This window comes from Macaca nemestrina, chromosome 1 (genome assembly GCF_043159975.1).
Source record: "Macaca nemestrina isolate mMacNem1 chromosome 1, mMacNem.hap1, whole genome shotgun sequence".
In the NCBI taxonomy this organism is placed as follows: Eukaryota; Metazoa; Chordata; class Mammalia; order Primates; family Cercopithecidae; genus Macaca; species Macaca nemestrina.
Window position 1 is genome coordinate 50,903,557 of NC_092125.1, and position 25,236 is coordinate 50,928,792.

General features: G+C 35.3%; 1 protein-coding gene across 16 annotated transcripts in view; it reads right to left on the reverse strand.

The window, feature by feature from the left end:
- Positions 1-613: 613 nt before the first annotated feature.
- The window catches only part of LOC105484634 (ubiquitin C-terminal hydrolase L5), a 53,054-nt gene continuing 28,431 nt past the window's right edge, over positions 614-25,236 (reverse strand). For 4 of the 16 annotated variants that reach the window (XM_071077410.1, XM_011746460.3, XM_071077409.1 and 1 more), the window contains exons 4-11: positions 24,259-24,384; positions 24,115-24,176; positions 23,906-24,036; positions 22,789-22,852; positions 12,355-12,457; positions 11,430-11,540; positions 7,403-7,501; positions 614-2,795 (exon numbers count right to left, since the gene is read on the reverse strand). In XM_071077410.1, the coding sequence (XP_070933511.1) occupies positions 2,751-2,795; positions 7,403-7,501; positions 11,430-11,540; positions 12,355-12,457; positions 22,789-22,852; positions 23,906-24,036; positions 24,115-24,176; positions 24,259-24,384 (741 nt within the window). In that variant the 3' untranslated portion in view covers positions 614-2,750. Of the gene's footprint in view, positions 2,796-2,818; positions 5,161-6,601; positions 6,677-7,402; positions 7,502-11,429; positions 11,544-12,354; positions 12,458-22,574; positions 22,656-22,788; positions 22,853-23,905; positions 24,037-24,114; positions 24,177-24,258; positions 24,385-25,236 lie in introns of those variants that run through there. The other 12 variants (XM_024793722.2, XM_071077402.1, XM_071077405.1 and 9 more) reach the window with 6 other exon arrangements.

Consider the following 25,236-nt stretch of genomic DNA (forward strand, 5'->3'; position numbering starts at 1 on the left):
CTTTTTAAAAATTATTTCAAATAAACAAAATCCTACAGGATAAAAATATCTAAATGTATCTTGAAATGTTTATGTTAGAGGCAACCAGAAGGATTAATTAAAGTATTAATCTGCATATAACACCATAATATACACACAAATACGTATCATGGTCCTAACTAGGGAAGCAAGTCCCCGTGGTTGTGACTCCCGAGCAAATATTTGTCTATTCTAGTGGCACAGATGACTGCTGTTAGAAAAAGGGCAGCTATCTTGGGAACTAAACATATAAGGTGAGAGTAGCTAGTGCTGCAGCTGTTGGCAAGCTTTTTGTTGATAATACCAGAAGTACATCCCTTAGAACTGGTCATTTTGAAAGGCATAAAATAGAATGGAAGTGCCTTCACCTATTTTGAAAGGCATAAAATAGAATGGAAGTGCCTTCACCTACCCAATAATTAAATAAAATTTTAGAAAAGACTAAATATGAAACGAGCAAGACTTTCTATAAAATATCATTAAAAAAACTTTCCACATAGCATTTATCTATTTATGGGTTGCTCTTTATTCTTCCATTTTCTGTACCCACTAGCTTCATGACTTAGTTTCAAACCAGCAATATATGGCACCCAGACAAAGACAAGTCATACTTCTTTATTCACAGACAGAAGTAATCATGAAGTATCACAAGGGATTTGCAATCATCCAAGAAGATGCAGATAAAATAAACCATTCTTAAGCTATGGAAATTCCTATTAAGGAATTTTGTTAGATTAATATGAAAAAATCCTTATATCTATTAACATGGTCGTTTTACAAAGATATTTTTCAAATGTCATTTGATATTACTTTTGTTAACATTTTCAGTGACAATTTTGATGAGCTCTAATTTTGGATCTTTTATGGCTACTGCTTTCTGTGACTTAAGAAACCTTTGACTAACCCCCAAGTCACAAAAATAATCATCCATGTTTTCGGTTAAAAAGCTCCATATTCTTAAAATATTACATTTAGGTCTATGATTCATCTCCAAGTCATTTTTGTGAGGTAGGGGGTCATGTTCATTTTTTTCTATATGGATATTAAGCTATTCTGGCTCCATTTGTTGAAAAGACTTTCCTTCTCTGTTGAATTGTTTTGCCACCTTTGTCGAAATCAAGTGATCATATAAATGTTGATCTGTTTTCAGGCTCTCTCTTCTATTCCATTGATTTATTTGGCAATCCTAGTGCTAGTATCACACTGTATTGATTACTAAATACAACTTACCACAATAATCCTCACATTGCTTAACAAAATTTAAGCCTCAATAGGAAAGGATATACAAATTAAGCTGAAATAAATGAATGGAATCAAGATGAGCCTTCCTTAAAAATCCATTTTTAAAAATTATATCATGGCTTTGAAAACACTCCATAATTATTACTGTATCAAGAGCAAAACATATTTACCCACATATAACTGAGAAACTACATTTTTCATTACCTCCAACTGAAATTATGTATGAAAAATATTTCATTAGTTTTTCTATCAATTTCCCATCAGGTTTTTCTCCATTAGTTCTAAGTCATTTAATACCACAATCACTAAGCTTAAAAACAATCCTTAAAAATTCATGTGCTGAAACTGGAAGATGGGTACACGTTCTCCCTAATAAAATATATTATGCTAAATTTATTTTACAATAAATAATGCTAAAAAGTCATGTATCAACCTCAGAAATATTCTTGATAAAGAAAAAAGTAGATTACTTCCTTTTAAAAAGAAAGTTTTATAAAGTCTTCTTTAAAGTCTGACTTGCAAAGGAAGATTAAAAGTAAGAAAATTATTACAAAGCAACTCCCAAAATCAATTTTTAAAAATCAATTGTGAGCAAATTGTATATGGCTCTTGGAAACTGCAGGCTGTACGAAATTTATTCAAATTGGCATAGAAAGATCCCCCATCACCACTACTATCTTTTTAAAAAAGCAGATAGCATGAACTGTCAAACCTCCAATTTTTTAATATACAGCTTATGAGCTTGAAAAGTATTCCATTGAGAGTAACACCAACATTCTTTAAGATTTACAATTTCTTCTTAACCTGAAATTTTGCTTTGAAGCGTAACACTCAAGACCTTCCTGAAACAGTTCTCTACTACATAAACAAATAACCCCAAACACTTGAAGAAAAATTACTAAAATAAAATTGAGATGTTTATTACTTTTCTACTGACAGCAGTGAAAATCACTGGAAATTATACTTTTGTCCTTTTTAAATGATTTACATTTAAATCATACTTTTTCAAATAACTGGTATAGCAGATAAAATTCAGTTTTAAAATCCTCAAAACACTCAGATATCAAAGATAGAAATACTGATTTTTTTTCTCATTAATGATGATAAGAAATAAGACATCCAGTTTCATTAAGATCTGACAATTGCAAATTTTAAGTATTTAAATTACAGATAAGGAGTATCATTTGTGCATTTTCTAGGTTCATATGGTAGTTACACATCCAGAAAACTAACAGTTCTCAGATTCAATGTCAAATAATGGAATTTGGGCAAGCACTCTTAATATCACTTTCATTTAATATGCACTACATGCACATGATGCAGGTAGGGAAGAAGTTTATGAATCCACGCATTAAAGACAAGACAGGCTGGCACTACCGCCAAACGTGCACTGAGCCAATTAGGATGTTGCTCAAGGTTCTTTATACATAATGATTTCCATGAAAATATGTGCAGAAGAAGAAATGTGTACACATCCCAAAACATCCTCTTCATTTGGTTTCCTGAGCTTTCTTTGCGTTCTGTTTTTCTTTTGCCTAAAAATTAAAAATAGTATGTTACAAAATTTTAAAAGTCAGTTTTAGACTATATTAAAATAAAATGTGCCTAAGAGGGTATTCTCAAGATGAAAGGTTTGAAATACATTGTTTCTAAGATTTCTAAAGCATTATGTTTTATAACTTGAGACTTATAACAAACTTTTCCTGGACAATTACATAGTTATTTGCTCTAAGAAAGGATCTTGTTTGGTTTGCAGTTCTTTCCTATCTGAAGGTAAAATGAATTATTATAATTATAATAATTTTAAAATTCCATAAAGTCAAACTCATTCATGAGTATTCCAAAACAATATATGTACACATATTTGCCTATTTCCGATTCAAATGAATATAAGAAAAATCTTACATTAGTTTCTGCAAATGTGAATAAATGAGTTTAACCTAACAGTTTAAGTGAGTTTAACAGAATGTCACTAAAGGATTAGGTATCCCTGGTGTCAACAAACTTTATTTATATGACTTAAAACCATGTTCTTCATGACAATTATATAGCTTGAACACAGTATTTCTGTCTTATTCTTTAGCAAATGAAGCCAGAGCTTATAGATGTTATCAAGCTTGACCAAAGTCCCACAGCTAGTATACAGTAAGTCCTCAACACAGATCAAAGACATATGCTTTATAGCATTGCTTCTCAATGTATATACCAAAGACTTAGAGATCCTGTTAAAATGCAGACTGATTTAGTAAAATGCCTGAGGTTCTGTATTTCTAACAAACTCTCAGATGATGCCAGTTCTGCTGGTATTCAGAAGACATTTCTAAAGCAAGATTTTAGAGTACTACAACACAATATTTTCCACTGTGCCACTACAGAAGAGTCAATAAATTTCTACATTATACAACTTTTTAAAACTTCCTTAAATAAAAAATAGAGCAATTAAAACAATTACAATCTTTTTGTGATGTATTAGGTACTATAATTATTACTTAACAGTAAGATAAAACTTGAGTGTTGTGCCTTAGAATAAGAGCAAATAGTCTGCATGCCATATTAAACATTATAAAATTAATTGCCAACATCAATGTTTTTAGTTAACAAACATAATTTGTAATTTGGTATGTGTATTGCATCTCAAAGTTTTCTTTCCTCAAATAATAAACATAATTTGGTTTTAGGCATAATTTAAAATAAAAGTATGTGCTTCTTTCCTTATTGATCTCGGAGTATACTTAGTAGAATACTGAGAAGGATTAACAAGAAATACATTTACTGGTTTCTGATATAAACTTTACAATGTAATTAAATGAGTAAACATATAAGGCAGAGTGTTCATACATTTATTAAAAAGTTATCACCATTAATTGAGCATTATGGTGAGCACTAATTTATATACTTTATAGATATGATCTCATTTAATCATCAAGAATGTGAAGTAGGTATGATTCCCAGTTTACAGATGAGAAAGAGGTTATAAGAAAGTAAGTGCCTAAAAGCACTAGCTAGTAAGTAACATATATAAGATTTAAATTCAAAGCCTGTATTTTGGTCTGCTTTTGTTAAAAAAAAATCATATTTACAAATAGCATGGAAAAATATATACTGTTAAAAATACTTTCCTTCTATACAGTGTACCAATGATATTAAAAAGTACTGACTTAAATCAGATAATTCTGCATTAATAGATATTAATGTAGATACTGTTGTGATTAGCCTTAACTATTCTTCTACCTTATTTCTATTAAGAAACAGAAAAAGATCTGAAGCTTACTTATTAGCAATCGAATCATAAAGTCATAGTAAAATGTGGACAAAATTCAATATTGTGAAGTTTCTGTGGATTCCCCCATAGCAATGGAATTTATGATTTTATATTATGTTAAGTTATTGATAGTCAAAAACTTAAGATAACCATTCATAATTACATAATGTGTAGACAAAAATTTTTTAATCATAAATATACTCGAATAAATGGAAGTCTCACAAATATAATCTTAAATTACATAATTTTATTTTATATTTTAAGAAAGAGATTTGGTACACAATACAAGAAGTTTTACAACTATATATTTTTGGATTACCTCCTATGCAGTTTTTTAATATGGTATATATTCAATGAATTCATTAGTTAAAAAGTCTCATATAACAAAAACACTTATAGGTCCAAGTTCATTACAGCCATGCCAAGGGAGAATCACTTTTTATTTATTATGTTGCAAATAAAAAGATTTTAGCTCAAATACTTTTATGTCATCATAGACTATAGGCAACTGCCTCAGCTATTCAAAAATCTGATCCTGTAGAATCTCGGCATATAGTAGCACTGCATGGGGTAGCCACATCTTTCCTGTTTGTTTCCTTCTATTCCTTCTCACACCTTGTTCTTTTATCCTATTTTCCCTGAAAACAAAACATAATAAGATCCACTATTCCAATTTATCTATTTCTGAATTCTATAGGTAATTTTTCTTAGAAGTATTACTATTAAGTAACCATCACTGGTCAAGATTTTATATAATTATAAAAGCTAATATTTAGCAGTATTTTAACATATTTTATTTTTAAATTTGCATTTATCTGCAGAAAATGATATTTTAATATGACAAAATAAGATGAACAAAAATATATTCTTGCAAAGGAAACTGATATATTGCTACAGATTAAGTATTCCATTCCAACCACGTATTTAGAACTTTATGGAAGTGAAATTTTAAGTGGCTATAAAGTTATTTAGCAGCTACCTTGTGCTTGCTGGGGATCTTCAGCCTGACTTTATCCTGGCATTCATCAAAATAATACTATTTAGCACAGTACCATAATTGTTCATTTATTCCTTTCCTAAATCGTATCATGAGTTGCTTAAGAGAAAATAACACATCTCAGTTATACATACATCCCTAGACCTTAACAGAGTGCCTGGAATATCCTTGCAGCTAGATAAATGTTTGATGAACAATTTAAAACATTTCAACAATACCAATTAAATGAGTCTAAGCTCCTTCAGAACCTAGGAGAATAATAGTTATTGCATGCATACAAGAAACAAATCTATCTCAATATTGTTTCTGGAATATTAATAAAAGAACAACTTAGAGAAATAAGCCACTAGAAGGTCAATAACTACTTTCCCTAAGAAAATGAAGGCAAACACAACAGAGTTGGTGTTCCACTAACATCAGGTATTCATATGCTGCCACCTTGTGTCCAAAAAATGTGAACTAAGGAATAAAGATTCTAATGTTAAGCTGACAAGCTTAATAGTTCTCTAACTATGCTCTCAAAAAAAATCTGGGGATATAGTGTAATTAAAAATCAAACAACAGTGGTCCTTTTACTTACTAATTTGCACACACAAAAAATTCCGTTCACAGATCAATTTTAATGCAAAATTTATACATTTAAAATTTGTCTAAGGGTCCTGGTCCCTAGTAACATTTATCTAACTTAAAATATGATGCATCACATATTTAGCACATTGTATAGTTATTTTAATATTTTTAACAGAAAAATATTTGATAGGGTTAATAACATATCTAGGTATTCTTGTTAATCAAGCAATTTTGAGAACCACAGGACCCTGTATTAATCTAAAACTTGGAATACAACCTGAGATGCACGAACAGAAAAAAACCTATAGTGGAAAAGAGATTTAGCAGTCTTCTGCAATAATTTTTACATGTAATGCTAAAATTTGGGTCACATGTTTCAATCAATAAGGTATATACACAAAAAACTTATTAGCTCACATCTCATATTATTTAGAATGTATAACACAAAACAGCTTGGTTGAAATGTATCTTTGCTTTGTAAACTTAAAAATTAATAAGGAAAATATACCTACCATGTATTCTCGTCTTTAAGTTAATGGTCCAAAATTTTATTTGCCTAGTAGTGTCTTCTCAAAGTGTTTCTCAAACTGTGGTACACAGACCAGTTGCATTAGAATCACTTGGGGAACTTATTAAAGAATCCTTCCCCTATATCAGAATATCTGGGGAGGGGCCAGGTAACACGTATTTTAAAGAATATCCACTGATGTTCACTTTCAGAAACACTGATTGACAGTATGAACTTAAAAACAATTTAACTGCATTTTACTTACTCAACAAATATTTTATTGTTACTTATGAAAAAAATAATAATAATCAGATTTTTTCACTAACTTATGCTAGTTTTCCCTCAGTGGAACGGATGCTAGATTAGAAATAAGAAAGCCTGTTTTGTAGTACCGGCTATTTTTTTTTTTAATCCAACAATGTCCATTCTACTTTTAAATTCTGTTATATCAACTCAAATTTTTGCTAAATAGGAAAATATCTATTATTTCAAGTATTAGCATTAAAAATCTATTTTTGCCTAAAGAAAGAATAGTGTTTTAAATTTTATTTTAATATAGTACAACCTGAGGTCTTGACACTAAGAATCTGGAAGGCTAAAGCAGTGGGGTAATTCTTTATTTTTGTTTTACAGTCTCAGTTGAACTAATTCTTATAGAATATAAAACAAGAATCAAAAGCAAAAGAATAAAAATGTACAAGCTTCCAAAAATTTTACCTCTAGTCATGCAAAAAAAAAAAAAAATACATTTTACGTTTTTGGAGAATCTAAACCTAATTTAAGTATCTACGGATAAAATACTTACCTTTTCTACTAGTGGTATTAACTGCTGGTGTTCTGCTAAAGTCTTTAACAATTCCATAATGAAAGGCAGATAATTATGCTTCCTTCTGATATTCTCAATCTGAAAATAAAACAACATCAATCCACACTAACTACATTTCTGCTAATTTTGGTATTTTACTCTTTGCATCCAACTCAAAATAGAAATGGTATAAAATATCCACTCTCATAAGAAAATAATTTTAGAAATAATGAGACTCCACTCCCACTGAGAATAAAGATTAACACAATAAAACACGTGGAGGGAGTTTCTTGGGCGGGGCTTCCTGCCCCTGACTTAGCAAATAATAGACGCCTTTAAAAGTCCAATCTAAGATTACTTATGAAAATGTCATTTATAAAAACAACTAAAGGTCTACATGCTAAATTAACATTTGCTACTTCACCTAATCAGGCAAAGTCTAATGAGACCAGCTTTATTTTGTGATCAAGCACAATCTTTCCTTCAGATTATTTTTTATCGAAAGGAGGTACATTGCAGGAAAAAATTTATACTTCAGTGGAAAACTATGGACTGTCTAGATAACATCCTCTCAAGTTATATGATTCTAGGCTCTCACTGCCACTGAGCTGTTATATATTCTGCCTGGTAGAAGTATAATTGATTGCCCTTCTTCCATAGAAAGTTTCCATCTCTTATAAATTTATTTCAACTTCATATAAATTTGAGCTTCTCTGACTACTTCTTTAACTAGAGTTCCTTCAGTTAATTAATTAAATTAAAGCTTAACACGTTTGTTTTATAGCAGTATGAGAATCATTTGATCTTTTTTTAAACAAAGCATTCCCAAATAATAAAACAGGAAACTTTATGGAAGTTATGGAAACTCTGTGTTGTATTTTGGGCGGATATTAAAAGCTAATTACATAATAACTACATAAGTATATATAAAGATGGGTAATTTACTTTTTTAATATCATGTGAAATGGAAAATAATTGGTAAAGCTATTATTTCTTCCTTTCCTATCTCCACAAACTTGGCCCTCCCTCTTTCCTGCCTGGAATACCCTAGAGCCTGCCTGCCTGCCCTTACCACTTTCACCTGAAGAAATTCTACTAGTTTAAGGCCCATTCATTTCATTTAGCAATCATCTGCTGTCTGATAAGTATGAGGCAAAGTATCTGTTGTCTGTTAAGTATGATGCAAAACACTTTACTGACACTGTGGGGAGCAACAAAAAGGATAGTTCTTGCCTTACACTGAGGTTCAAATGAAAAACAATCCTTTTACTACCATAACACACGACAAATGACATATACATTCCACATCCAAAGTTAACACAAAATTCAAACTTTCCTCCACTCTTTCCGCTTTTCTGAAAAAAGGTTACCAGACGGATTGCAAGTGAAAGACAATACATTATTAAAAATAACTTTGCCTTTATATTTGATTCTGAATTATATAAATGCTTGTCATGATTAAATAAAATTAAATCAGAATTTTTAACTCTAAAAAATCTGAAAGCAAAATCAACAGGAAAAAGTTTTAAGTGAATTTAAAATACAGTGATTTGATTATATATTCAAAATAGGATATACCCTAAGGAACAAGAAAAACAAGAAAAAAACTATTCACTTGTTATTATACTATTGGCTATTATTCTGAACCTTTTAATATAGATGCATATACATATATACACAAATACGTTATATACATACTACATGTATATGGCATAAAACAAATAAGTAATTACATTAATTTTGTTAGGAACCCAAGATTTTCAACTTAATAGAAGAAATGCAAATTATTAACTTCCTTATGCACAAAGCCCTTTAATCCTAAATTTGAGTATTAATATGAATACATGATATATTTCCTCTTCAAAAATAAAATATGAAACAAACAAAAGTGTACTTCCAGTGCTAAAAAGGCCTAGAAACAATGATCAATCAGCAGCACTGAGCCCGAGTGCCCAGATAGTGGTTTCTAAACACCATTTTGCACCAAGGGAACAAAGGGCTTATTTATGAAACGGCTGATTCTAAGCTTAAGCAAGAAATGTACAAGAAAAGTCTAAGGCAGGCATGGTAGCTCACACCTGTAATCCGAACACTCTGGGAGGCCATGGTAGGCAGATCGCTTGAGGTCAGGAGTTCGAAACCAGCCTGGACAACATGGTGAAACCCTGTCTCTACTAAAAATACAAAAATTAGCTGGGCATAGAGGCAGGCACCTGTAATCCCAGCTACTCGGGAGGCTGAGGCAGAAGAACTGCTTTAACCCAGGAGGCAGAGGTTGCAGTGAGCCAAGATAGTGCCCTGCACTACAGCCTGAGCAACAGAGCAAGACTCTGTCTCAAAAAAGAAAAAAAAAAAAAAGGGTCTGAAACATTTTATATCAGAAAGCAAGGAAGCTGGCTGGGCATAGTGGCTCACACCTGTAATTCCACCACTTCGGGAAGCCAAGGCAGGAGGATCATTTGAGGCCAGGAGTTTGAGACCAGCCTGGCTGACATAGTGAAATCCTGTCTCTACTAAAAATACAAAAATTAGCCAGGCGTGGTAGCGCAGGCCTGTAACCCCAGCAACTCAGGAGGTTGAGGCAGCAGAACAGCTAACCCTGGAGGCAGAGGTTGCAGTCAGCCAAATTCGCCTTACTACACTCCAGCTTGGGCAACAAAGTGAGACTCCAACTCAAAAAAAAAAAAAAAAAAAAAAAAAAAGCAAGGAAGCCATCAGAAACTAAGGGGGTTATGTCAAAAGGACTCATGAGACAGCCTGAAGTGGCTCCTATTGGCCAAAAATAGGATAATTTGAGCATCAATAAGAATGATAACGGGCCGAGTGCAGCGGCTCATGCCTATAATCCCAGCACTTTGGGAGGCCAAGGCAGGTGGATCACTTGAGGTCAGGAGTTCGAGATCAGCCTGGACAACATGATGAAACCCGTCTCTACTAAAAATACAAAAATTAGCCAGGCATGCAGGCAGGTGCCTATAATCCCAGCTTCTTGGGAGGCTGAGAGGGGAATTGCTTGAACCCAGGAGGAGGAGGCTGCACTAAGCCCACATCATGCCCTGCACTCCAGCCTGGGCAACACAGCAAGACTCTGTCTCCAGAAAAAAAAAGTCTGAAATATCTTATACTAGAAAGCAAAGAAGCTGGCTGGGCGTAGTGGCTCACACCTGTAATCCCAGCACTTTGGGAAGCCAAGGCGGGAGATTCATTTGAGGCCAGGAGATCGAGACCAGCCTGGACAACATGGTGAAACTCTGTCTCTACTAAAAATACAAAAATTAGCTGAGTGTGCTGGTGTGGGACCATAATCCTAGCTACTCAGGAGGCTGAGGCAGGAGAATTGCTTGAACTGGGAGGCAGAGGTTGCAGTGAGCCAAGATTGCCTCACTGCACTCCAGCTTGGGCGACAAAGTGAGACTTCATCTCAAAAAAAAAAAAAAAAAAGTAAAGAAGCTATCCAGAAACTAATCAATAAGAATAATAACAGGCCGGGCGCAGTGGCTCACGCCTGTAATCCAAGCACTTTGGGAGGCTGAGGCGGGCAGATCACTTGAGGTCAGGAGTTCAAGATCAGCCTGGCCAACACGGCAAAACCCTGCCTCTACTAAAAATACAAAAATTAGCGTAGCCAGGCATGGTGGCGCACACCTGTAATCCCAGCTACTTGGGAGGCTGAGGCAGGAGAATTGCTTGAACCTGGGAGGTGGAGGTTGCAGTGAGCCAAGATTGCACCACTGCATTGCAGCCCCGGCGACAGAGCGAGACTCCGTCCAAAAAAAAAAAAAAAGAATAATAACTACAGTGAACTGAAACATCAAATAGGTTAAAATTCTGTTCCTAGTAATATTTTACAAAAATAAAAATGAAAGACATCTCACTACTTATCTTTGTAGGGTATCAGAGAATCAACATATTATTTGAAATTTGGTAAATGATAGGAGGGAAAGCCATCAGATATTCAATGTACCTTCATCTTGAAATATACTGCTCTACATTAAAACATTAAAGGAACACATTTTTAAAAACATACCTTGTATCTTTTTAATTTCTGTACTTCTTCTTCAATAAGCATCTGATTTTTGGCAACTTCTGACTGAATAGCACTTAACATACTATTACCTTGATCTGTATCCATGGGTTCCTCCTTGGGGGAAGGAAAAGAAATAGCACACCCTAATAATTGAGGCTTACATTCAGAATATTTTAAAATAATAAACACAGTATGACTATTTTTGAATTTCTACTCTTCATATTGATAGCAGCATGCCAGCCTAACAGCAGCATTAAAGGATAAAAGCTCCAAAATTGTACCTTCCATATTTGTTTTAATAATATGAAATTTCATCTAAAAACAACCTACATTGTAATATACTATATTGTCATATTCTCCTAATACACTATAAAATAAATTTTCTTAAATATATTCTTAAGAAAATGTGATCAAAGGATGGTAAATAAACTTTTGTCTACTAAATCTCTTCTCCAATGACATTTACTACGGAAAGATAACCATAGACTAGTAAAGACTACATGTGACTCTAAATGTACTCAGTTAACTCTTTGAGAATTAACTTGCTTAATTATATAATGAAATCACAGAAAATAGTTAAAATAGTTCATTCCTAACACTTATTTAGCATTTACCATTTGTTAGTCATTAAGTGATTTACATATAATACCTCATTTACTCCTCATGACAGTCTTATGAGGTAAATACTACTTATTACCTTTATGCTATATGAAGAAACTGAGGCACAAGGAAATATACTCAAATTCCTATATCCACTAAGTGCAAAGTGAGGAACCAAATGAATCTAGGCAGCCTGATTTCAGAGTGTGTATTCGCTTAATCACCATTCAGACCACTTGATTATATATATATATATTTAAAGTAAATACTATTCCTGAGAGAATAACCAAGCTAGAACTTTGTACTTAGAAACATGGCCACGAACCTCTGCAAGTTGTCGCTGTAACTCTGCTATCTTCTGTTCATATATCATTTTTCTGTCAGACACAATGGCCATTAAATTAAATCGAATTTCACCTTCACTGTACCTAGAAGAAAATTATTTAAGTTTATAATGCAATAAAGAATTGTACAATTATTACCATTAAGATAATCCATTGTGATTCCTCTCTTGATTTTCTAGTATAAACAAAAGTATGTCAATTGGCTAACAATAAAAATGGACACTTTTAAAAAGTGTCAGGCACATAGGTGTGCATCTGTGGTCCCAGCTACTTGGGAGGCTCAGAAACGGGGAGGATCCTTTGAGTTTAGAAGTTGGAGGCTGCAGTGAGCTATGATAGAGCACTATACTCCAGCCTGGGTAACAAAACAATACCCTGTCTCTTAAAAAACAAACAAACAAACAAACAAACAAACAAAAAAAAAAGCTTTCATATAGGAAAGACAACTATAGCAAAAAAAAAAAAAAAAAAAATTAGTTAAATTTTATCAATCACAAATGTTTTTCAAATGTTCTAAAATAATGTTAGTATCACTTAAAACATGTGAAATAAAAAATACTTTAATCAGTTTCCCTACCTTTATAAGAAATATGGCAACTCATTAACCTAAGAGCTCAGAAAAACACAAATGAATACTCCACATTTGTTAAATTAATTAGACTGGCATCTTGATTGGAATTAACTATGCTCCTTTATATAATTTTTCCCAAGTCATGATGAACTTTCTATTTTTAATTTACATATTTTAAATTTTATCTTATCATATGTAAATAAATATAACATATTTTATTAATATAATGTATAATTATATCATATAGTAAAACTTCCAAATGTTTGATTTTCACTACTCTGATATCAATGAAGCATTTCATAACATAAGCTTGTTCATGGTAGCAACTGACATTAAAAGCATTATTTGTAACACTATGTAAATGGCACTGAGATGAAAATATATAGAAAATGTAGAAAACGTAAGCCCATTTTGCATTAGTTTATCTCTAAGAGTTTCTCATACACAGCTCTATTCACTGAAAAGAACATGGCCCAATATAACTATAGTGCTTTGAACTATGTAAAAATGTTTTTAAAACACTGATTGTGGGACTTCGTGTCCCTATTCCTGCCATTAAGTACAACTAAAAACCCTGGACATAATATGTTTTTTAAAAAGAGCAACCAAGAACATTCTGAAAGATAGAAAAAGGCAGACAAGGTGGGGAACTCAGGAACCAAGAATGATACAATAGTGAATTCCCTGAGGTTTTTTTCTGCCTCATATATCCCAGACTTGGAGCTGAAGAAACCAGCAACCCAGAAATACCAACAGATACAGACAAAAAAGCCCCAACAAAAGTCTGCTCTCTCTAGCCAAATAGAAAAGGTGCAGCCTCAGAAGACAGAAAACTTTTAGACAATAATCATTCTACTATAGCCAAACATGACTGAAAAAATCTGTGACCTCACCCCTACTCAAAACCAGTAAAAGTAGAATAGTGAGCCTGGACTTCCAACCTTGTTTCCAACCTATAACAAGACTCCTAGGTTGGTATTAAAAAAGGCTGGGTAGGGAATGGGGATTTTCATCCCCGCCATGTGGTAATGACAACACCCATTTGTGGTATCAGAGGACACAGAATGGGAAGCTAAAATTGCCACTACCATCCAGTGGCAAAGCAGCCTCTCCCACTTCAGTATGAGTGGAAAGCAATAGCAAGGCACTTCTACCCCTCTCAGCCAGAGTGGTATCAATAGAAACCCTGCTGGGGGCTAGAACTCCTATCTCTGCCCAGCAATAACGAGAAGCCTTATTCCATTTCAGCTGTCACTGAAGGCCTAGTAGGGAAGTTGGACTTCTACTCCCATCTAGCAGTAATGAGGTGGCACCCACAATTTACCCTGTCAGAGCCATGTCCATAAAAACCAGCTCACACAGAAATTTTAAATAAGATCCAAAGTTGAGGGGGGCACCCAAGATGGACGAATAGAACACCTCCAGCCTCCAGCTCCCAGCGTGAGCGACACAGAAGACGGGTGATTTCTGTATTTTCAAGTGAGGTACCGGGTTCATCTCACTGAGGCATGTCAGACAGTAGGTGCTGGTCAGCAGGTGCAGCCTGACCAGCAAGAGCTGAAGCAGGGCCAGGCATCGCCTCACCTGGGAAGTGCAAGGGGGAAGGGAATTCCTTTTCCTAGCCAAGGGAAACTGAGACACACAACACCTGGAAAATCAGGTAACTCCCACCCTAATACTGTGCTTTACCAAGGGTCTTAGCAAATGGCACACCAGGAGATTACATCCCACACCTGGCCCAGAGGGTCCCATGCCCACAGAGCCTTCCTCATAGCTAGCACAGCAGTCTGAGATCTAACTGCAAGGCGGCAGTGAGGCTGGGGGAGGGGCGCCCACCATTTCGGAGGCTTAAGTAGATAAACAAAGCCTCTCGGAAGCTCAAATTGGGTGCCCACCACAGCACAAGGAGGCCTGCCTGCCTCTGTAGACTCCACCTCTGGGGACAGGACATAGCTAAACAAAAAGCAGCAGAAACCTCTGCAGATGTAAATGTCCCTGTCTGACAGCTTTGAAGAGAGCAGTGGTTTTCCCAGCACGGAGGCTGAGATCTGAGAACGGACAGACTGCCTGCTCAAGTGGGTCCCTGACCCCTCAGTAGCCTAACTGGGAGACATCCCCCAGTAGGTGCAGACCGACACATCACACCTCACACAGCTAGGTACACCTCTGAGACGAAGCTTCCAGAGCAAGAATCAGACAGCAACACTCGCAGTTCAGCAATATTCTATCTTCTGCAGCCTCCACTGCTGACACCCAGGCAAACAGGGTCTGGAGTGGACCTCAAGCAAACTCCAACAGACCTGCAGCTGAGGGTCCTGACTGTTACAAGGAAAACTAACAAACAGAAATGACACCCACACCAAAACCCCATCAGTACATCACCATCATCAAAGACCAAAGGCAGATAAAAACCACAAAGATGGGGAAAAAGCAGGGCAGAAAAGATGGGAATTCAAAAAATCAGAGCACATCTCCCCCTCCAAAGGAACGCAGCTCATCGCCAGCAACGGAACAAAGCTGGAGGGAGAATGACTTTGAGGAGTTGAGAGAAGGCTTCACGCCAAACTTCTCAGAGCTAAAGGAGGAACTATGTACTCAGTGCAAAGAAACTAAAAACCTTGAAAAAAGAATGGATGAATGGATAACTAGAATAATCAATGCAGAGAAGACCATAAAAGAACTGATAGAGATGAAAGCCATAACACAAGAACTACGTGACAAATGCACAAGCTTCAGTAACCGACTCGATCAACTGGAAGAAAGAGTATCAGTGACTGAAGATCAAATGAATGAAAAGAAGCGAGAAGAGAAGAGTAGAGAAAAAAGAGAAAAAGAAATGAACAAAGCCTCCAAGTAATATGGGATTATGTGAAACGACCAAATCTACATCTGACTGGTATGCCTGAAAGTGACGGGGACAATGGAACCAAGTTGGAAAACACTCTGCAGGATACCATCCAGGAGAACTTCCCCAACCTAGTAAGGCAGGCCAACATTCAAATTCAGGAAATACAGAGAACGCCACAAAGATACTCCTCAAGAAGAGCAACTCCAAGACACATAATTATCAGATTCACCAAAGTTGAAATGAAGGAAAAAAATGTTAGGGCAGCCAGAGAGAAAGGTTGGGTTACACACAAAGGGAAGCCTATAATACTAACAGCAGATCTCTCGGCAGAAACTCTCCAAGCCAGAAGAGAGTGGGGGCCAATATTCAACATTCTTAAAGAAAAGAATTTTCATTCAGAAATTCATATCCAGCCAAACTAAGTTTCATAAGTGAAGGAGAAATAAAATCCTTTACAGACAAGCAAATGCTTAGAGATTTTGTCACCACCAGGCCTGCCCTACAAGAGATCCTGAAGGAAGTACTAAACATGGAAAGGAAAAACAGGTCCCAGCCATTGCAAAAACATGTCAAAATGTAAAGTCCATCGATGCTAGGAAGAAACTGCATCAACTAGAGAGCAAAATAACCAGCTAATATCATAATGACAGGATCAAGTTCACACATAACAATATTAACCTTAAGTGTAAATGGACTAAATGGTCCAATTAAAAGACACAGACTGGTAAATTGGGAAAAGAGTCAAGACACATCAGTGTGCTGTATTCAGGAGACCCATCTCACATGCAGAGACACACATAGGCTCAAAACAAAGGGATGAAGGAAGATCTACCAAGAAAATGGAAAACAAAAAAAAGCAGGGGTTGCAATACTAGTCTCTGATAAAACAGAATTTTAAACCATCAAAGATCAAAAGAGACAAAGAAGGCCATGACATAATGGTAAAGGGATCACTTCATCAGGAAGAGCTAACTATCCTAAATATATATGCACCCAATACAGGAGCACCCAGATTCATAAAGCAAGTCCTTAGAGACTTACAAAGAGACTTAGACTCCCATACAATAATAATGGGAGACTTTAACACCTCACTGTCAACATTAGACAGATAAACGAGACAGAAAGTTAACAAGGATATCCAAGAATTGAACTCAACTCTGCACCAAGCGTACCTATTAGACATCTACAGAACTCTCCGCCCCAAATCAACAGAATATACATTCTTCTCAGCACCACATCACACTTATTCCAAAATTGACCACATAGTTGGAAGTAAAGCACTCCTCAGCAAATGTAAAAGAACAGAAATTATAACAAACTGTCTCTCAGACCACAGTGCAATCAAACTAGAACTCAGGACTAAGAAACTCAATCAAAACCGCTCAACTACATGGAAACTGAACAACCTGCTCCTGAACGACTACTGGGTACATAACGAAATGAAGGCAGAAATAAAGATGTTCTTTGAAACCAATGAGAACAAAGACACAACATACCAGAATCTCTGGGACACTTTTAAAGCAGTGTGTGGAGGGAAATTTATAGCACTAAATACCCACAGGAGAAAGCAGGAAAGATCTAAAATTGACACCCTAATGTCACAATTAAAAGAACTAGAGAAGCAAGAGCAAACACATTCAAAAGCTAGCAAAAGGCAAGAAGTAACTAAGATCAGAGCAGAACTGAAGGAGATAGAGACACAAAAAACCCTCCAAAAAAATCAATGAATCCAGGAGCTGGTTTTCTGAAAAGAGCAACAAAATTGATAGACCCCTAGCAAGACTAACGAAGAAGAAAAGAGAGAAGAATCAAATAGACACAATAAAAAATGATAAGGGGATATCACCACCAACCCCACAGAAATACAAACTACCATCAGAGAATACTATAAACACCTCTACGCAAATAAACTAGAAAACCTAGAAGAAATGGATAATTTCCGGGACACCTACACTCTCCCAAGACTAAACCAGGAAGAAGTTGAATCCCTGAATAGACCAATGGCAGGCTCTGAAATTGAGGCAATAATAAATAGCCTACCAACCAAAAAAAGTCCAGGACCAGATGGATTCACAGCCAAATTCTACCGAGGTACAAGGAAGAGCTGGTACCATTCCTTCTGAAACTATTCCAATCAATAGAAAAAGAGGGAATCCTCCCTAACTCATTTTATGAGGCCAACATCATCCTGATACCAAAGCCTGGCAGAGACACAATAAAAAAAAAGAATTTTAGACCAATATCCCTGATGAACAGCGACACAAAAATACTCAATAAAATACTGGCAAACTGAATCTAGCAGCACATCAAAAAGCTTATCCACCATGATCCAGTGGGCTTCATCCCTGGGATGCAAGGCTGGTTCAACATACGCAAATCAATAAACGTACTCGAGCACATAAACAGAACCAAAGACAAAAAACCACATGATTATCTCAATAGATGCAGAAAAGGCCTCTGACAAAATTCAACAGCCCTTCATGCTAAAAATTCTCAACAAATTCGGTATTGTAGGAACGTATCTCAAAATAATAAGAGCTATTTATGACAAACACACAGCCAATATCATACTGAATGGGCAAAAACTGGACAAATTCCCTTTGAAAACTGGCACAAGACAGGGATGCCCTCTCTCACCACTCTTACTCAATATAGTGTTGGAAGTTCTGGCTAGGGCAACCAGGGAAGAGAAAGAAATAAAGGGTATTCAGTTAGGAAAAGAAGAAGTCAAATTGTCCCTGTTTGCAGATGACATGATTGTATATTTAGCAAACCCCATCGTCTCAGCCCAAAATCTCCTTAAGCTGATAAGCAACTTCAGCAAAGTCTCAGGATACAAAATCAATGTGCAAAAATCACAAGCATTCTTATACACCAGTAACAGACAAACAGAGAGCCAAATCGTGAATGAACTCCCATTCACAATAGCTTCAAAGAGAATAAAATACCTAGGAATCCAACTTACAAGGGATGTAAAGGACCTCTTCAAGGAGAACTACAAACCACTGCTCAGTGAAATCAAAGACGACACAAACAAACGGCAGAACATACCATGCTCATGGATAGGAAGAATCAATATTGTGAAAATGGCCATGCTGCCCAAGGTAATTTATAGATTCAATGCCATCCCCATTAAGCTACCAATGACTTTCTTCACAGAATTGGAAAAAACTGCTTTAAAGTTCATATGGAACCAAAAAAGAGCCCGCATTGCCAAGACAATCCTAAGCCAAAAGAACAAAGCTGGAGGCATCACGCTACCTGACTTCAAACTATACTACAAGGCTATTGTAACCAAAACAGCATGGTAGTGCTACCAAAACAGAGATATAGACGAATGGAAAAGAACAGAGCCCTCAGACATAATACCACACATCTACAGCCATCTGATCTTTGACAGACCTGACAAAAACAAGAAATGGGGAAAGGATTCCCCATTTAATAAATGGTGCTGGGAAAACTGGCTAGCCATAAGTAGAAAGCTGAAACTGGATCCTTTCCTTACTCCTTATACGAAAATTAATTCACGATGGATCAGACACTTAAATGTCAGACCTAAAACCATAAAAACCCTAGAAGAAAACCTAGGTAATACCATTCAGCACATAGGCCTGGACAAGGACTTCATGTCTAAAACACCAAAAGCAATGGCAACAAAAGCCAAAATTTACAAATGGGATCTAATTAAACTAAAGGGCTTCTGCACAGCAAAAGAAACTATTATCAGAGTGAACAGGCAACCTACAGAATGGGAGAAAATTTTTGCAATCTACTCATCTGACAAAGGGCTAATATCCAGAACCTACAAAGAACTCTAACAAATTTACAAGAAAAAAACAAACAACCCCATCGAAAAGTGGGCAAAGGATATGAACAGACACTTCTCAAAAGACATTCATACAGCCAACAGACACATGAAAAAATGCTCATCATCACTGGCCATCAGAAAAATGCAAATCAAAACCACAATGAGATACCATCTCACACCAGTTAGAATGGGAATCATTAATATGTCAGGAAACAACAGGTGCTGGAGAGGATATAGAGAAATAGGAACACTTTTACACTGTTGGTGGGACTGTAAACTAGTTCAACCATTGTGGAAAACAGTGTGGCGATTCCTCAAGGATCTAGAACTAGAAATACCATTTGACCCAGCCATCCCATTACTGGGGATATACCCAAAGGATTATAAATCATGCTGCTATAAAGACACATACACACGTATGTTTATTGCAGCACTATTCACAATAGCAAAGACGTGGAATCAACCCAAATGTCCATCAGTGACGGACTGGATTAAGAAAATGTGGCACATATACACCATGGAATACTACGCAGCCATAAAAAAGGATGAGCTTGCGTCCTTTGTAGGGACATGGATGCAGCTGGAAACCATGATTCTCAGCACACTATCGCAAGAACAGAAAACCAAATACCGCATGTTCTCACTCATAGGTGGGAACTGAACAATGAGATTGCTTCGACACAGGAAGGGGAACATCACACACCAGGGCCTATTATGGGGATGGGGTAGGGGGGAGGGATAGCATTAGGAGATATACCTAATGTAAATGACGAATTAATGGGTGCAGCACACCAACATGGCACATGTATACATATCTAATAAACCTGCATGTTGTGCATATGTACCCTAGAACTTAAAGTATGAAAAAAAAACAAAAGATCCAAAGTCTTACTTTTATAGATATAGAGATTATAATAAAATTTATATGGGAAGGCAGAGGAACTATAATAGTTAAAACAATTTTGTAAAGAAGAATACAATGAAAGGCATCCATCTACCTGATTTCAAGACTTACAGTAATCTACACAACGTAGTACTGGCAGAGGAACAGATAAATGGAACAATGGACAGAACAGTGAGCCCAGAAATAGACCCACACAAATATGCTCCATTTTTGCAAAGGTGTAGGAGGAATTCAGTGGAGGAAGGATAGCCTTTTCAACCACTGGTGCCTGAGTAATTGAATATGTACAGGCAAAAAGAAAAAAAAAGACCCTTGACCTAAATGTCATACCATATACAAAAATTAACTCAAAATACATCATACACTTACATGTAAAACATTAAACTATAAACTTTTAAGAAAATAACACAGGAAAAAAATATATGGTCTCTACATCGAGACAAAGAATTCTTAGACTTGACAACAAAAACACAATTCATTGTGTGAAATATTGATAAACTGTACTTCATCATGATTAAGACCTTTTGCTCTGTGAAAGACCATTTTGGGAGTACGAGGGGATGGGCTACAGACTGGGAAAGAATATTTGCAGGCAATGTGTTTGATGAAGGATTAGTATCTAAATTACGTAAAGAACTTCAGGCTCAAGAGTCAAAAAAACAATCCAATCAGAAAATGAGCTAAAGGCACAAAAAGATTTTCAACGTCATTAGTCATTGGGGAAATGCAGATTAAAACCACAATGAAGTATCACTATACATCTGTCAGAATGGTTAAAATAAAAATGGTGATAACACCAAATCCTAAAAAGGATGCAGAGGAACTAGACCATTAATATATTGCTGGTAAAATATAAAATGATACAGTCACTCTGGAAAAGAGTTTGGTAGTTCCTTAAAAAAATAAATACCCATTTACCATGCAACCCAGCAATGACACTCATAGGCATTTATCCCAGAGAAATGAAAACCTGTAGTCACAAAAAATCTGCACAAAAACATTTATTGTAGTTTTATTCGCAGTAGCCAAAAAATAGAAAACAATCCAGATGTCCTTCAATGGATGAACAGGCAAAAAAATGGTATATCCATATCACAGAATACCATTTACGAATAAAAAATGAACTACTGATACACTTAATAACTTGGATGAATCTCCAGAGAATTAAACCGAGTGAAAAAGCTAAGGCAAAAAGGTTACATATTGTAAAATTCATATATAGCTTTCTTTAAATCACAAAAATTATAGAATTAGGGATTAAGGAGTGAAGGAAAGGGAAAGGCAGTAGGGGAGACAAGTGTTTGTGCCTAAAAAGAACAACATAAGGGATCTTTGTGGAGAGCAAATTTTCTGTATCTTGACTACATCAATGCCAGTATCTTGGCTGTGATATTATACTGTAGTTTTGCAAGATGTTGCCATTGAAAGATAAAAAATACACATGATGTCTCTGTATTATTTCTTACAACTGAATGTATATAATTATCTGAAATTGAATATATAATTACCCAAAAATAAAGAGCTTAATATTAAAAATAAACCCTCAAAACCAAAACTCTATAAAATAGCTGTACAATTATCCAACAGTACAAAATATCTAGCCGGGCACAGTGGCTCATGCCTGTAATCCCAGCACTTTGGGAGGCCAAGGCTGGCAGATCACTTGAGGTCAGGAGTTTGAGACAAGCCTGGACAACATGGTGAAACCCCATCTCTACTGAAAATACAAAAATTAGCTGGGTGTGGTGGCATGTGCCCATAATCCCAGCTACTCGGGATGCTGAGACACGAGAATCGCTTGAACCCAGGAGGCAGAGGTTGCAGTAAGCCGAGATTGCACCACTGCCCTCCAGCCTGGGCAACCGAGTGAGATACTGTCTCAATAAATAAAATAAATAAATAAATAATTATTTAACTTAATGGAAATCTGCATGTTCAACTTCTCTAAAGACAAGATGACATACTACTACATGAAATTTAGAGATTTTCTGAAATAGACTTCTTAAACGCATTAACCCAATCAAAAGTAGATGTTTGGCTGGGCACAGTGGCTCACGCCTGTAATCCTACCACTTTGGGAGGTCGAGGCATGCGGATGGCTTGAGCTCAGGAGTCTGAGACCAGCCTGGGCAACATGGTGAAAACCCGTCTCTACAAAAAATTAAAAAAAAAAAAAAAAAAAAGTAGATGTTCAATGCACACTGCTAAAATAACAATAAAATACAAGTTTAAAAAATACTTAAAAAACAGAATATTATGCCAATAAGATTAGCTGAGCATTTACTTTTGTATCCTTTTTTCTATGACAGGCCTTACTGCACTGATCCAATCATCTTGATTGCATGCACCTAGAAAGAAATTTTAAAACAGTTAACACAAATAAAAATAAGAACAATCAACTTTAACATGCAAAAGTTTGGCCCCAAATATTTTTCTACAAATACTTTAACAAATTTAGAGCAGTAAAACTCTTCTTAGTATAATTATGTTGTTTCAATTCCATAAATAAATTTTTATAACAGACATAGAAAAGTAAGCACTTTTAAATATAGAGGCAGCATGTAAATCTGCATTAGATAAACTATTGATTGGTTCCACGCATATGGAATGGCAAAAAGTACAAACAAAATGAACCCATGTTAATTTTTTTAAAATCTAAAACAGTTTTAAAATCGAACAGTTTTATGAATAGCCTGTAACATTAGATTCAACTAAAAGAAGTTGTGTTGGACTTCAAACCTAATATTAAAAAAAGAAAAACAAAATTTAATGAAGTCAAAATAAGGAGTTAAAATTATTTTGTGAACCTATTATTTCAGTAATCTTTCAGAGCCACAGATTGTACCCTCAACCTTGATAAGTGTTTATCATTTTTTGCTCAGCATTAGAGATGGGGTGGGATCAGAACAAATCTATGCTTTGGCACAAAGGATAACACATTCATGCACTATTTAAATAGAGAACTTTTAAGAAAAATATTTTCTTGATTGCAAAACAATAAATTATACACTTCCAAATGAAAATACTTCAATACAGATGACAAGAAATGTTTGCTATCCTTTATGAATGGGTTAAAAATGACAAGAATAACTATTTAAGTTCACTAAGGGTAGTTTTTAAATGCTAAATGGAAAATAAAATATAAATTATGTAACCTATAGGTTAAAAACTAATTTTACTTGGGAAAAACTCAAAGGCCTCAAATGAACTATGGTAGTCAACATGTCCTTCCTGTATATTAATATAACATACTGAAGAGCTTAAGGCCTTCATTATTTTATGTTGCCTCATAGTCACTTTTACCTTGAAAATTTAAGCAGCACTGTGACTAAAATGAGGGTGAATACCCAACAGATTTTCCTCTGTCAAAAGTGAAACATCAGGAACAGGAACTGCATTACCTAAATCAATCGGTCCTTCTCTTAATCCATCTAATTCATACAGTCTTCCATTAACAGGAACATAACTGACAAAATGAAAAGCATCTTCTTCTTTTGCTGATGTCTTCGTATCAAATTCAAACATTTGCTGTCTATAGTAGATAAAAAAATAGTGAGACTCAAAGAAGCAAAGAAAGAAACAGTATTTATTTAACATAAAGTCTCTTTACCTGGCGAAACTGTTGTGTACTTGTCGAATCACATCTGAATTGCTCAGTGCCAAGCCTTTCATCTAAAATAATTTTTTAAAGTAGCCTATTAATACACAAACTTTCACAAATATGACATTTTAGGAATAAGAAGGTTGTACTCACAGCTGCATCAAAACTTTGTGAAAATTCTTTAAACTCTGATAATGTCTCGCCTAAATGGACATCCTGGTGGGTACAGTTCAGTAACACACTCACTATGGCTTGAGTAGCACAAGCATTATTAATTACCTAGAAAATATAAAAGTGAAGATATCAATGTGTTTAAAAAAAATAAAAAATGGTTTTTAACCGGTGACAATGATCCCAAAACATGAACAGTTTTCAAATTATATTTTATAAAGTCTCAGCATAAACAGAATAAATATGTTTAATGTCTATCTTAATCTATTTTCAGAAATTTGCTGCAATTCTGGAGTTGAAGATTCTAGGAAACCAAATGAACTCAATGAACTCATTACCAAAAACCAATCCCGTTAGGGTAACAAAACCAATCATCCTGATCGAAAACATAGCTGATTAAGCCAACAGAGCTTGTCCTCCTCTCCTATTCATTTCCTCCTAGACTCATTTCTACCTATTCAAATTCAATTCATATTTTACTACTGAGCATAAGCTTCAAGTCACCTATGTGATTTTAGAGAAATTCTGAAACAACTCACATTAGTTTCTACCCTCATTTGAATTCCCAAACAGGGTATATAATGTCCACATATTTTTTTCACTCAATCATGTACAGTCTTTACATTGCTATCATCTAGCTGTTAATTGTTCATTTAACAAATTATCTGGACCTTACATTCTAGCCAAAGGAAAAAACATTTAGATAGCATTTACTATGTGCCAGTTACTTTTCTAGGCACTTCACATGTATTATTTCTTTTAATCCTCTCAACGACTTATGAAGAAGGAGTAATATTATCATCTTCATTTTAAATTTATAGAAGCTGAGGCACAGAAGTTAAGTGCCCAGGGGCACACAGCCAATCTGGTTCTAGAATTTGTGTACGTAGCCATCATGCTACGCTGCCTCTGCACATACATGTGGTCTCTCCAACAAGATTATAAACCACTTTATGAACA